This window comes from Macaca nemestrina, chromosome 15 (assembly GCF_043159975.1).
Source record: "Macaca nemestrina isolate mMacNem1 chromosome 15, mMacNem.hap1, whole genome shotgun sequence".
NCBI lineage: Eukaryota > Metazoa > Chordata > Mammalia > Primates > Cercopithecidae > Macaca > Macaca nemestrina.
The window spans coordinates 28,601,775-28,614,257 of NC_092139.1; the positions used below are offsets into that span (position 1 = coordinate 28,601,775).

General features: G+C 46.9%; 1 protein-coding gene across 50 annotated transcripts in view; it reads right to left on the reverse strand.

The window, feature by feature from the left end:
- Nucleotides 1–757: 757 nt before the first annotated feature.
- Nucleotides 758–12,483, reverse strand: part of LOC105496287 (erythrocyte membrane protein band 4.1 like 1) — a 140,539-nt gene continuing 128,813 nt past the window's right edge. For 27 of the 50 annotated variants that reach the window (XM_071079406.1, XM_071079421.1, XM_071079407.1 and 24 more), the window contains 3 exons: nucleotides 11,813–11,893; nucleotides 11,363–11,479; nucleotides 758–4,235 (listed from right to left, as the gene is read on the reverse strand). In XM_071079406.1, coding sequence (XP_070935507.1) covers nucleotides 4,227–4,235; nucleotides 11,363–11,479; nucleotides 11,813–11,893 — 207 coding nt within the window. In that variant the 3' untranslated portion in view covers nucleotides 758–4,226. The remainder of the gene's footprint in view (nucleotides 4,236–11,362; nucleotides 11,480–11,812; nucleotides 11,894–12,483) is intronic. The other 23 variants (XM_011766568.3, XM_011766566.2, XM_011766565.3 and 20 more) reach the window with 1 other exon arrangement.

Genomic DNA, 12,483 nt, shown 5'->3' on the forward strand with positions numbered 1-12,483 from the left:
AAAGAAGTATTTAGTATTTGAAAGTATAAGGAAATGCTCGGGTATATATTTATGTATTTATTTTGAGATGGAGTCTAGCTCTATCACCCAGGCTGGAGTGCAGTGGCGCGATCTCGGCTCACTGCAAGCCCCGCCTCCCAGGTTCATGCCATTCTCCTGCCTCAGCCTCCCGAGTAGCTGGGACTACAGGCGCCCGCCACCACACCCGGCTAATTTTTTTGTATTATTTTAGTAGAGACGGGGTTTCACCATGTTAGCCAGGATGGTCTCGATCTCCTGACCTCATGATCCGCCTGTCTCGGCCTCCCAAAGTGCTGGGATTACAGGGGTGAGCCACCGTGCCCGGCCAATTGATCCTTCTATTCATTCAACTTACAGATCGCCTCCTCAGGGAGGCCTTACCTGGCCACCATATTTAAAGTGGTCTCCTTCAGTGACCCTCCTTCCCTTTTCCCTATATATTTCTTTCCCAGTGATGATCGCTCTGTAACCAACTGTTTGCCTGTGTTGGCATCTGTTTCCTCCACTAGCCTGTGAGTTCATGAAGGGCAGGGACTTTTGTCTTGTTTGTGTTGTGCCTGGAGAGTCACCCAAGGCCTGTACCACCTTGAGTTCCAAACATTTGTTGAATAAACATGTTCTAAGTTGGGATGTCTCCACTTCAGTTTTAGCCCTTCCCACAATGCCAATTTGTACCAGTAGCCAAGGTCAGAGAGAGACAGTGAGAGAGAGAGAGAGAGAAGGGATGCCAAGGAAGTATGGTTCAGCATCAAACACATTTATTTCACTTTTATTGAGTATACAAGAACAGAGAGCACACGCATACAGCACGGAGCACTGAGGTGGGGGAGCATGGGGACGAGAGAGGAGAGAAGGGTGTGAGTAAAAAGGAACAGGACAGCATTGCAATTGGTTGTTAAGGTGCTTTTGGAAAAAAAAATTATTTCGAGTGATGTTGCTCATGCAATTTCAGGCCAGTCTTGGAATGTGCTTGCAGGATTCAGAAACTGAAACAGGTCCTGGCACTTCCTGTACCCTCAGATGGAAAAGATCCATAGAAAACAAAACAAGAGAAAATGAAGATCCATGAGATGGCAGAGTAGAAAAAGACCCTGGAGAGCATCTGGTTCTTTCTGCTTATTTTGCAAGTCGGGAAACTGAGGCCCAAGAGGGGGAACAGGGATAGCCTGATGTCACATGGTGAGTTAGGAGCTGAGCCAGGATGGTCACCCAGAACTCCTAACCGCCCTTAGGGACTTTTTCCACTATGCTACATGGCCTCCTGGGTGGAGAGGCAGCACAGAGAGGATGAGAAACGAAAAAGAGAAAAGGAAAAGTAGGTTGAAGACAGACAAGACAAACATCTCTATTCTCTACAAAGAGGAGGATGGGGAGCAAACAGTGCCCTAGATTCTAGCTTTGCAGGTCCCCTCCTCCCTAGTGGCACTGCCTGCGTCTCTGTAGAAGGGAGGTCAGAGCATCCACAGGATGGCAATTTCCCCAAGCCCTGGTGGCCCACAAACTCCACAAGCTAAGCCTGGTCACTTCATCCCTGCCCTGAAGCCAGGTACAAAATCCAGAACAAGGATCCTCCCTCTGAGGTGTGTCCAGTGTGCTCAGGACTCCTGGTTCCTGCAAAGATGAGTTCCTAGACCAAAGTGGCCCAGAGAGGATTGGAGCCACCACTCCAGCTCTTGACCCAGAACGAGTGGGAGCTCTCAAGTTAAGAAGGGCAGGAAGAAGGTTCTGTGGCTTTCCACCAGGATTGTAGAAAGAACCTGGTGTATGGAAAGTGTGCTGCTGCACTCAGGGGGAGTTGGAGTGGGTTCACCGGCCTGCACCCGGGGGATGCCGCTGATTCTGCTGCCCCGCTGAACTTCCCATTTGCCTAGAGAAGCAAATGCTATTCTGATTTCCTGCCCTGCCTCAGGCCAGCACCAGCTAAGCAGCTAAGGTATATGTCATCACTGACAAGCAAGCCAAAGGGACGCATCTAACCTGGGCTGCCTGGAGGCACCCCTGGGCAATGCCCCAATAGATTGGCGAGAGTGGGGAGATGCTCTCAGATGGGCCAGCCATGGCTGAAATATAAAGCTGGCTCAGGTGGCTTCTCAGGCTCCACCCTCCCCTCCCACCTTCTTCAGCCTGAGAATAGTCCCTGGCACAAGCAGGTAATCAGTAAATAGTTGTGGAATGAATTTATTAACTGGTTTAAAAGGAGGACTGGGAGGTAAAATGGAAGTGAGAAATTAGCAGTGCAGTGGGACATTTTCCCTCACCAAGGGGCACTTTCTGAGCTCAGAGCAGTAGCTTGTGGCAGACAAGCCTGAGGAAGCCCATGTGTGGCAGAGGGCAATGCCAAACTTTTGATGTGAGCTTCTTGAAGGGCTCCTGTGGTCTTGGAGCAATTTCTGGGTACAAGCTCAGAGATCAGATGTTGATTAAGAGGGAGGTCTCCAAGCCAAGGTCTTATGAAGAGCTGGAGCCTTTGAGCAACATTGCCCGTCACTCTCAACTTTGTCCTGGGACAGGGGAGGCCTTTGCAAATGCAGTTTTTATCTCTCAGGGTCTGCCCCGTGCAGCCTCCTTACCACAGCTACTTTGGCCCGAGAAGAAGAAATGATTCAGAACAAGGAAGAAAGTAGAGGAAAAGGCTGAGCTGGGAATTTTTAGACAGTCAGGTTAAAGCCATCATCTTCTATAATGGCTGGGAGCACCACCTCCCTTTGGATATGGAGTTGGTTATTACAATGGGGTCAGGGAAGGGCAGGATGTGGCCAAAAAAAAAAAAAAAAAAAAAAGAGAGAGACAGAAAAGACTGAAAACCAAGGCAAGCCCCGTAGGGAGATAAGGACTAAGCCAGGGACCTCTACTGTGGCAACTTCAGCAGCAGAGTCCCAGATTGGGACCCGGTACCTGAGCACAGACCAGGTCCTGACTGCTACTACCGGGGGGGCAGGGAGAAGGTGTCTCGAACTGGCATTTTGGGGACAACATCTGTGTTGCTTCTTTCTTGCCAAACCCACACCTCTCCATTAGGGGCCCCCACCGCTCCCCACCAATCAACCAATTACAAACACCACACACAGTATTACTACACTGAACCCGTCAGCCCCTACTGTGAGCCAACCCACACCCAGAGTCCAGGTCTCCTTAGCTGGGCCAGTTCAGTGAGATCTAGGAACCTCAGGACACATCAATCACAGTCAGATAATTATAATTTTAGAATGTCAGCTTCATACTTACCAGCACTGTTTATTTTAATATTTTTTTCCTGTTATATGCAATATACATAACTTAAAAGCACATCCGTACAAACCTCCTACAAGCTGCACCTTCATAATGAGAAACCATAAACATACAATGTCTACTTCCCTTCCTGTGGCTTCGTTTTCTGTTCTTGCTTTCTTTTCTTTTTCTCATTTCAAAGGAGAGTCATCTGCAGTGGCCCTCAGCAGGACCCAGACACAGAGGGTGAGGGGTGTAGGGCCGGAGAAGGGGGAGGAGGGAGCCGAGACAGAAAATGACAGCAAGACATTGAGAGTTGAGGGTGAGGGGAGGTGGGAGAGAGGCAGGTGAATTTTGCAGCCCAGTGTCAAGATCCAGGAAGTAAGAATCCAGTGTTCTTCCTCTTTCTTTCCAAGTGGGGAATTTTCTTTCTTTCTCGGAAAATGGTTGACTGTGCGTGTCTTGCTGCTGCGACTTCTCTTGCTTTGCTGCGCGAGTGTTTTCCTTTGCATTCAAGTGGGCCTCAGAAATGCTGGAGAAGAACAAATGGAATTGCTCGTCTGCTAACTGTAACGTGCAGAACCAGGGTGGGAGGGACTTCTACAATCATCGTGGTCTGGCTTGCGTTTCTTATTTGGCGGGGGAAAGGAGTGAGCAAGGGATTATAGTTATTATATAATTTTTTTTTCTTGAAAAAAATCCCACCAGTTCTTCAATTTGTCTGCAAAGGAAATGTAGGTGTTCAGATGTCGGTTGTTGCCGTCGGCCAACTGCTCTGCCAGCCCCAGCAGCAGTGCAAGGACGCGGTGTTTCCTGTATATATATCTATATCTCTATATATCTATATATATATGCTTTTCCCTTCCCAGTCTCTCATCAGTGACAGTACGTCGCAGCTGGGACGTCGGTGTTGCGTCGGAGAATCCAGAATGAAGGCCCCTTCTTAATGGTTCTCTGGCTTGGGTTGGACCAGAAATGCCAGGATCTCTTCACAGAGGTCAGGATTCCTGGAAGCCAGAGGCATGGGGTAGAATGCGGGGTGGGGAGTGGGGGGAAAGGAAGAGGACAAGGAAAGTTAGCAACTTCGGTCACTTGTTTTTAAATACATGGCAAGAGGTTGTTTTTGCTACCCTTTACCATATGCCCTTTATTGTGACTCAGCAAGGTAGAGTGACTTGCACCTGTAATCCCAGCTACTTGGGAGGCTGAGGTAGAAGGATCTCTTGAGGTGAGAAACTGGAGGCTGTAACATGTAATGATCATGCCTGTGAATGGCCACTGCACTCCAAAGCCACACAGCTTTTGTGTGGCAGCAGAGAACTGAACCCACATCTGTCGGATTCCAGAGCCCATGTGTGTTTGCTTGCTTGTTTCCAGGGAGGTGTTAATCTTTTATTTTGGCCTGAAAATGTGTTAAAATGTCCTTTAACACCAAGAAGCTAAGATCATCATCATTTCACTTTTTCTTCCTATCTTTTGTCAGCTCTAAGAAATGTTTAGTCACGATTGCAGATGTTCTTTTTTCATTTGTTTTTCCTTTCTGTTGTCCGTGGGCTAGCTGTGTCCTGGAGATTAAACCACAGACAGCAGTGATTAAATAAAGAAATGGAGCCTGGATTCCAGGTTTGGCTCCAAAACTCAGTGTTTAAGGGAGCAGGCTCTGCACTCTATGGGCCAGCTAGCTCTGTAATCTTGGGTGAGTTTCTTAACTTCCTTTCCTTTAAAAAAATTTTTAAGCGATGAGTCTTACTATGTTGCTCAGGCTGGAGTGCAATAGCTATTCACAGGCATAATGAATGCACATTACAGCCTTGAATTCCTGGCCTCAAGTGATCCTTCTGCCTCAGCCTCCCAAGTGGCTGGGATTACCGGTGCATGCCACAGTGCCTGGCAAGTTTCTTAACTTCTTTAAGCCTCAATTGCTTCCTCTGTAAAATGGGTTCTGCCTCCCATTATAGGGAGGAATTGAAGCAAGGGCCCAGCATATAATAAGTGCTGAATAAATACTGGCTGTTCTTATTATGACGATTGTTGCTGTTGTTAATTTAACTACACACTACTCTGATCTCCTTGAGGGCAAGGGCTGTCTTTTAACTCTTGTCTTTCCAGTGTCCAACACTGTGCCTGGCACACAGCAACTACTCAAAACCATTTAACAGATGAAACATCATTTCTGCTACTTGCATACAGTCAAGTGCTAATGGAATCATAGAAAACAGATCTTTCTTGGCTCATTTGACAGACAGAAAAACTGAGGCCCAGAGGCTTCAGGCTTAGCAAGTTGGCAAAACTAAGGCTAGAGCCCAAGGTTCCTGTTTTGGAACAGGTCAATTTTTTCCCGTTAAATTTTGTAAGGTCAGGAAGATGGGCAAGTGCTGCCCTCTTGCTGGTGGTGTTTGGGAGACAGGTCTTCTTTGAAGGAAGTGGGCCAGTGGGAGAAGATGGAGCAGAAACCAGACGTCTGACCTGCGAGGTTGCAGGGAGAGAAGGGAAAAGGTTCTGTGTGAGATGGGTGACTTTCCACACTCATAGCAAGAACTTCAAGAAGGAAGAACGTTAAGAAGGAAGACAAAGAGTCAACTGAAGCAGAGACAGACAGATGTTTCTGGAGGATTTGGGGAGAGAAGAGAAGAGTAAGACCAGCAAGATAAACACCCTCATGGAGACAGGGCTTCAGGCACCAGGCTGGTGGTAGACAATTATGGTCTGACTTTCTCAGTGCTCTCATCAACCTCTAAACATGGAGAAACCTCAGAGGGACAAGGAAACAGGTTCCCTTTGCTGAGCCCCTTCTGTAGGCAAGACACAGATCCAGTATATCACAGGTGTTGTTTAGTTATTACAGCAACTCCAATTTCTACATTAATGACATTTTGTAGGTGAGGAAACTGAGGTCAGAGAGGTTCCTCTGGACACACAGCCACCAAGGTGTTTCTAGCTCCAAAACCTAGGTGTATCCATCTATTCCTTCCTTCCTTCCTTCTTTTTTTTTTTTTTTTTTTAAACAGGGTCTTGCTCTACTGCCAGGCTGGAGTGCAGTGGCACAATCATAGCTCATTGCAGCCTCGACCTCCTGGACTCAAGCAATCCTCCTGCTTCAACTTCCCAAGTAGCTGGAACTACAGGTGCCAGCCACCACGCCCAGTTAATCTTTTAAACTTTTTCTAGAAACCAAGGTCTCATTATGATGGCCAGGCTGGTCTTGAACCCCTGGGCTTAAGAAATCTTCCTGCCTCAGCCTCCCAAAGTGCTGGGATTCCAAGTGTGATCTGCTGCGCCTGGCCCCTGGTCAAAATTGAGTAGTATTCTTTCTACTCAATTTTGCTACATCCTAACCAGGCATTGGTTTTTGTTTTGTTTTTCCTTACAGTAACAGGCTGCACTTTAAGTTTGTGCATCAATTAATGAAGTGGCTGTCCTATAAGTCAGTGTAATCATTATTCTGGGTATGAGGGATATCTTCATAAGCCCATAGACACTTCAGAAGTACCAAAGACATCTAAACAACAGTGTTATGATTTATTCTTTTTGGTTTATTACAGCACAGCACAGTCCCTGCGTGCAGCATTTTGTTAGCCTACTTCAAGTTAATAGTAATAGTAGTCATAATGAACTTTTATTAAGCACTCACTATGTGCCAGGCACTGTGCTAACTACCATGCTGCATGGATGATCTTGGTAGCCTTAGGAGACAGATGTTATGAAAAGTGAGTGTGGTGAGGTCAAGACCATTGGGTTTTGGAATCTAACAGATTGGGTTTCACTCTCTAATCAATCCATCATGTTCACAGCTTCATGACTGTGAGCAAGCCACTTAACATCTGAGCCTCAGTTTCCTCATTTGTAAAATGAATGAGCAGGTAACAGTACTTGTGTTGAATGCACGGCCTGGTGCCTGGCACAGCATAAGCTTTCCATAAATTATAGCGATTGTTATTACTGTGATGATCACTGCCATTTGGCTGACAAAGAAACATAGGCTGAAAAGTTTAAATGATTTGCTAAAAGGTCACACAGCTAATAAAGGGCAGGGCTTGAGACTCTGCAGGAGTGCAGAGCTCTTCCTTGGGGTACCAAGAGGCATCCATCCATTAAGCCAATGTTTCCAAGCACTTTAAAAAGGAGTTTTCAAATTCAGAGGAGACCTCTTCCAGAATTAATGAGTCTGACTGTATTAAGAGTCAGATGTGGGTTCTACTTGACCATAACTACTGGTAAAGCATGTGGGCAGAAAAGGCAAGGGAGAGAAACTTCTGGCTTGCCAGGGCAACATAAACAAGGTGACCTTTACAGAACAACCCAGAAGAGAGAGAGAGATGGTGCATGGTGGTGCGTGGGGCAATGGCAGCAAAGAAAGAACTAAACAGAGGCGAGGAGGAGAGAATGAGACAGCAAAGGGAGCAGCGAGGTGGGCAGATATGAAAGACTGCATTGAGGCGGGGGCGGGGCGGGGGGGCAGGATGTGGAGGCCAGGACGAGAGCTCTGAATGGCTAGGGAAACGGGAAGGCAGGAGCCTGGGGGCCTGTTTCTGAATGCCCTGGGGAAGATGAGGAGGCGTGAAAGAGGGAATGGAGAAGAGATGAGAAACACACAACAGATACCCCCAGGAAAGCAAATAGCCAGAGGACTATAATTGGAAGGGGGCTCGCTCCACCTCTTCATTTTGCAAATGAGGAAACCGAGTCCCTCATTGGGACTCGGGAAGAAACGGACCTACTGTCACACACCAGTCAGTGGAATAGCTTTAGAGCCAGGTCCCTGGATTCCCAGTACAGAGTTCTTTGCATCAGTGGCTCCTATACCTGGCTGCATGGGGACTCCCTAAGGACCAAGGTAGAAATGAAGATTCCCAGGCAATGCAGATCCCAGGTCCCAGTCCAGTCTTTCTAAATCAGAGTTTATGGAGAGGGTTCTCTAGTGCCTGTATTTTAAACAGGCTTCCCCAGGTGATACACCCAGCTTAGCAAGTGGCCTACACTCTACCACTCTGAGATTTGGGAGGAATAAAGGAAGAATGATTGAAAAACTGAGGGGATAGGAATGGCAATCACTTGTAAAGTCTGAGGAAGGCTGGGAGGTAGGCTGCACCCATGGCCAACCTACACTTCTAGACCAGTGCTGTCCAGTAGAAATAGAATGTGGACTACATATGAAATTTAAAATTTTCCTAGATAGGCCCGGGTGCAGTGGCTCACACCTGTAATCCCAGCACTTTGGGAGGCCGAGTCAGGCAGATCACTTGAGGTCAGGAGTTCGAGACCAGCCTGGCAAACATGGTGAAACCCCGTCTCTAATAACAATACAAAAATTAGTTGGGTGTGGTAGCACATGCCTGTATTCCCAGCTACTTGGGAGGCTGAGGCACAAAAATCACTTGAATCTGGGAGGTGGAGGCTGGAGTGAGCCAAGATTGTGCCACCACACTCCAGCCTGGGTGACAGAGTGAGACTCCATCTCAAAAAAAATAATAATTTTTTTGGTGAGACTCCATCTCAAAAAAAAAATAATTTTTTTTCCTAGATAATAGATTTTCTAGATAACATTTCTGAAATTTTCTATATATTTCTGTCTTTCTAAAAATTTCTAGATAAATGGAAAATTTTAATTTCACAATCAAAGTTCTCAATTTTAGTTTACATTCAAAACGATTTAAAAAGAAACAGGTGAAGGCCGGGCGCGGTGGCTCAAGCCTGTAATCCCAGCACTTTGGGAGGCCGAGACGGGCGGATCACGAGGTCAGGAGATCGAGACCATCCTGGCTAACACGGTGAAACCCCGTCTCTACTAAAAAATACAAAAAACTAGCTGGGCGAAGTGGCGGGCGCCTGTAGTCCCAGCTACTTGGGAGGCTGAGGCAGGAGAATGGCGTGAACCCGGGAGGCGGAGCTTGCAGTGAGCTGAGATCCGGCCACTGCACTCCAGCCTGGGCGACAGAGCATGACTCCGTCTCAAAAAAAAAAAAAAAAAAAAAAAAAAAAAAAAAAAAGAAACAGGTGAAATTAATTTTATTTTATTTTTATTTTTGAGATGGAGTCTCACTCTGTTGCCCAGGCTGGAGTGCAATGGTGCCATCTTGGCTCACTGCAACCTCCACCTCCCGGGTTCAAGCAATTCTCCTGCCGCAGCCTCCCTAGTAGCTGGGACTACAGGCACCCACGAACCCCCACTCCTCATTTTGTATTTTAGTAGAGACAGGGTTTCACCATGTTGGTCAGGCTGATCTCAAACTCCTGACCTCAGGTGATCCACCTGCCTCAGCCTCCTAAAGTGCTGGGATTACAGGTGTGAGCCACCATGCCTGGTCAGGTGAAACTAATTTTAATAGTACATTTTACCTAACCTGATGTATCCTTTATCATTTAAATATTTAACCAATGTAAAAATTATTGGGATCATTTATATTCTTTTTTTCATATTAAATCTTCAAAATCCTGCACGTATTTCACCCTTAAAGCACATGTTTTTTAGACTAGCCAATTTCAAGTCCTCGGTGGCCACGTGCAGCTAGCGACTACCATCCCAGACAGCACAGAAAGAACACTTCCATCACTGCAGAGAATTCTGTTGAACAGCCCTAGTCCAGACCAGAGGTTAGCAGCCTTTCAAAGCAGCAGGAAAATGTTTCAGTGCTTCTTCTTCTGACATTAAGGGGTCTGGTAATCAAAGGAAAAGAAACATTCTTGTATCTTTCTAGAAAAGACTGGTTTCATTCATTCAAGGAAAAGGGCAAAAAGGAGACCAGCGGTTATATTTGTGGGGTCTTTGAGATGGATTTTTTTTTCATTGTGGTAGAACCCGTGAAATGTGTGAGGTGCACAACTCTAAGTGTGAGAAGAATTTTATAAATGTGTTTATATCTATACACCCATGTAACCTACCCAGTTGAAAATAGTGACATTTCCAGCACCCTAGAAGATTCCTTTGTGGCCCTTCCCTCTTCCTTGTGAATACTGCATCCCAGAAGTAACAGAAAAATCAGAAGGATATTTTTCTCAGATAGAAAATCAGAAATATTCTGATTTTCAACATTGTAGATTAGTTTTGTTTGCTTTTGGACTCCCTATGAATGGAATCATACAGTTTATACTTCCTGTGCCTGCCTTATTTTATCCAACTCAATGTCTATGGGATTTTGTTTTATAGATCTGATAAGATCTGGTAAATTTCCAGAGGGCCCAGAAGAACCCCTCCCCTAATTCAGGCTGCTAAAAGCCCTATCTGCCCCAACATCATCTTATTTATCTTATTCACCAAAGCACTGATGGCCTACAATTAAACAGGAGAATATAGGTTCCCTAAGATTTTGGCCCCTGCAGGTCTCAGAAGTCAAGATGCAATCATGCCAGGTGTGGTGGCTCACACCTGTAAGCCCAGCACTTTGGGAGGCTGAGGCAGGTGGATCACTTGAGGACAGGAGTTTGATACCAGCCTGGCCAACAAGGTGAAACCCCATCTGTACTAAAAATGTAAAAATTAGCCAGGTGAGGTGGCGCACACGTGTAGTCCCATTTACTCGGAAGGCTGAGGCAGGAGAATCACTTAAACCCAGGAGCCGGAGGTTGCAGTGAGTCAAGATTGCACCACTGCACTCCAGCCTGTGCAACAGAGACTCCATCTCAAAAAGAAAAAAAAAATTGCAATCAAGCAAGACAGAAGAGATCAAGGGCTCTGGTCATCATGTCCCCTTAACAACATTCAGTGACTTGTAATAGAGAGAGAGACTCAGGGCCAGGAATGTGGCACTGGGCCTAGTAGGACTTTTTCTGACTTCTGGTTTATAGGCAATGCCCAAGGAGATAATGAGGGCCTCCATTTGTCCCACCTCAATATCCACTGTCATTCCTCTCTCCATTTCCCTCCCTTTAAAAACATTTTTAACCACTTCTGGATTTATTTTTCTGGATCTGGAGCCTGAAACCCCAAAGAAGCCAAGGAACCAGGCTTCCTTCCTCTCCCCACGGACTTGTCTCTCGGGGAGGTGCCCAAATCAGCAAATCAGGTAGGCTGGTGGGGGGGCGGGTCAAAGTTGCACTAGGGGTCAAGCCATTGGGTTCTCAGATGGAAATGGCCCTCAGAGGATCTTGCTACTGATCCCTCCTCTCTCTCATGGTTGCTGGGCCTCAGGAGCCTTACCTGTGGCTTCTTGTCCGTCTCCTCCGGGGATGGGTCTGTTTCTCTGTATACGACAGCTTTGGTTACCAGCATATCAGGATGCTGCAGTTTGGCCTCCTTGATGGCCAAAGCCAGAGCCTGGTGGTAAAGAACAGCAAAGGAAGGAACCATGAAATATCCAAGATGAGACAGACTGTGAAGAACAGCAAGCCCTCTAGTGCACAGCTGGAGAAACTGAGGCCCAGGGAGGGGCAAAGTCAAACAATTAAAGGGACAGACTAGAGCTCGGCTCTTCTGGCTCCTTCTGGCTCCCATCCAATGCCCCTTCCTTGGGGGTTTCTTATCTGAACAGGGTCAGCAAGAAGTGGACACCTTCTCTGCCCATGAGCGTAGCCATCCATGGGTAACCCGACATAGGAGGGATTGAGGACTGGGCAGTGGCACTGGGAAGAACGGTCCCTACCCCCATACCTGGTCTTGATCGACATCTTCATCCCCAGTAATGATGATTCGCTTCTCGATCCTCGTCTCAGAAAACCCTCCTTTCACAGTCTGCAGAGGGAGAGGGAGGTGAGGTCACTCTTGGGTCCTGTTGGGGCAGCAGCCTCAAGAGGGGACCTACCCAAATCATCTGTCAAGGGCAGGGTTGAGAACCAGCAGTTACCTTCTCTCCTGACTTCCTCAGATTTTTTCTTTTCTGGTTTTGGACTTTGAACTGCAGATCTTGTCTGGTTGCCACCACTCCCCAAAAATACCAAACCACCCCATCTAGGTCTTCCAAGCCCAGCTCCAATGCTGCCTCTCAGACACTGGTTGGCAATGCTTCTGCCTTCCTGCCTTGGTACTCCCTGAGTACTGAGTCTGTCTCTCTCACAGTTCTGGACCTCTCTGCCTGGTGCCGACCATATGTGTGTCTGTGGCCATGTTCACCTCACCAGGCTGCCAGTTCTTGAAGGCAGGGTCTGTATTTTGTTCATCTCTGTATCCCCTCCTCTCCCACTCCCTCACCCAGTCTAACCAGGGCAGTGCTGAATGCAGATTTGTTGAATGAACACATGAATGAAATGTGAATGGTGACAAGGTTCTGCCTTGAACGACTTCCAACAATACTACAAGAGAAAATTAGATTGATGATACTTATG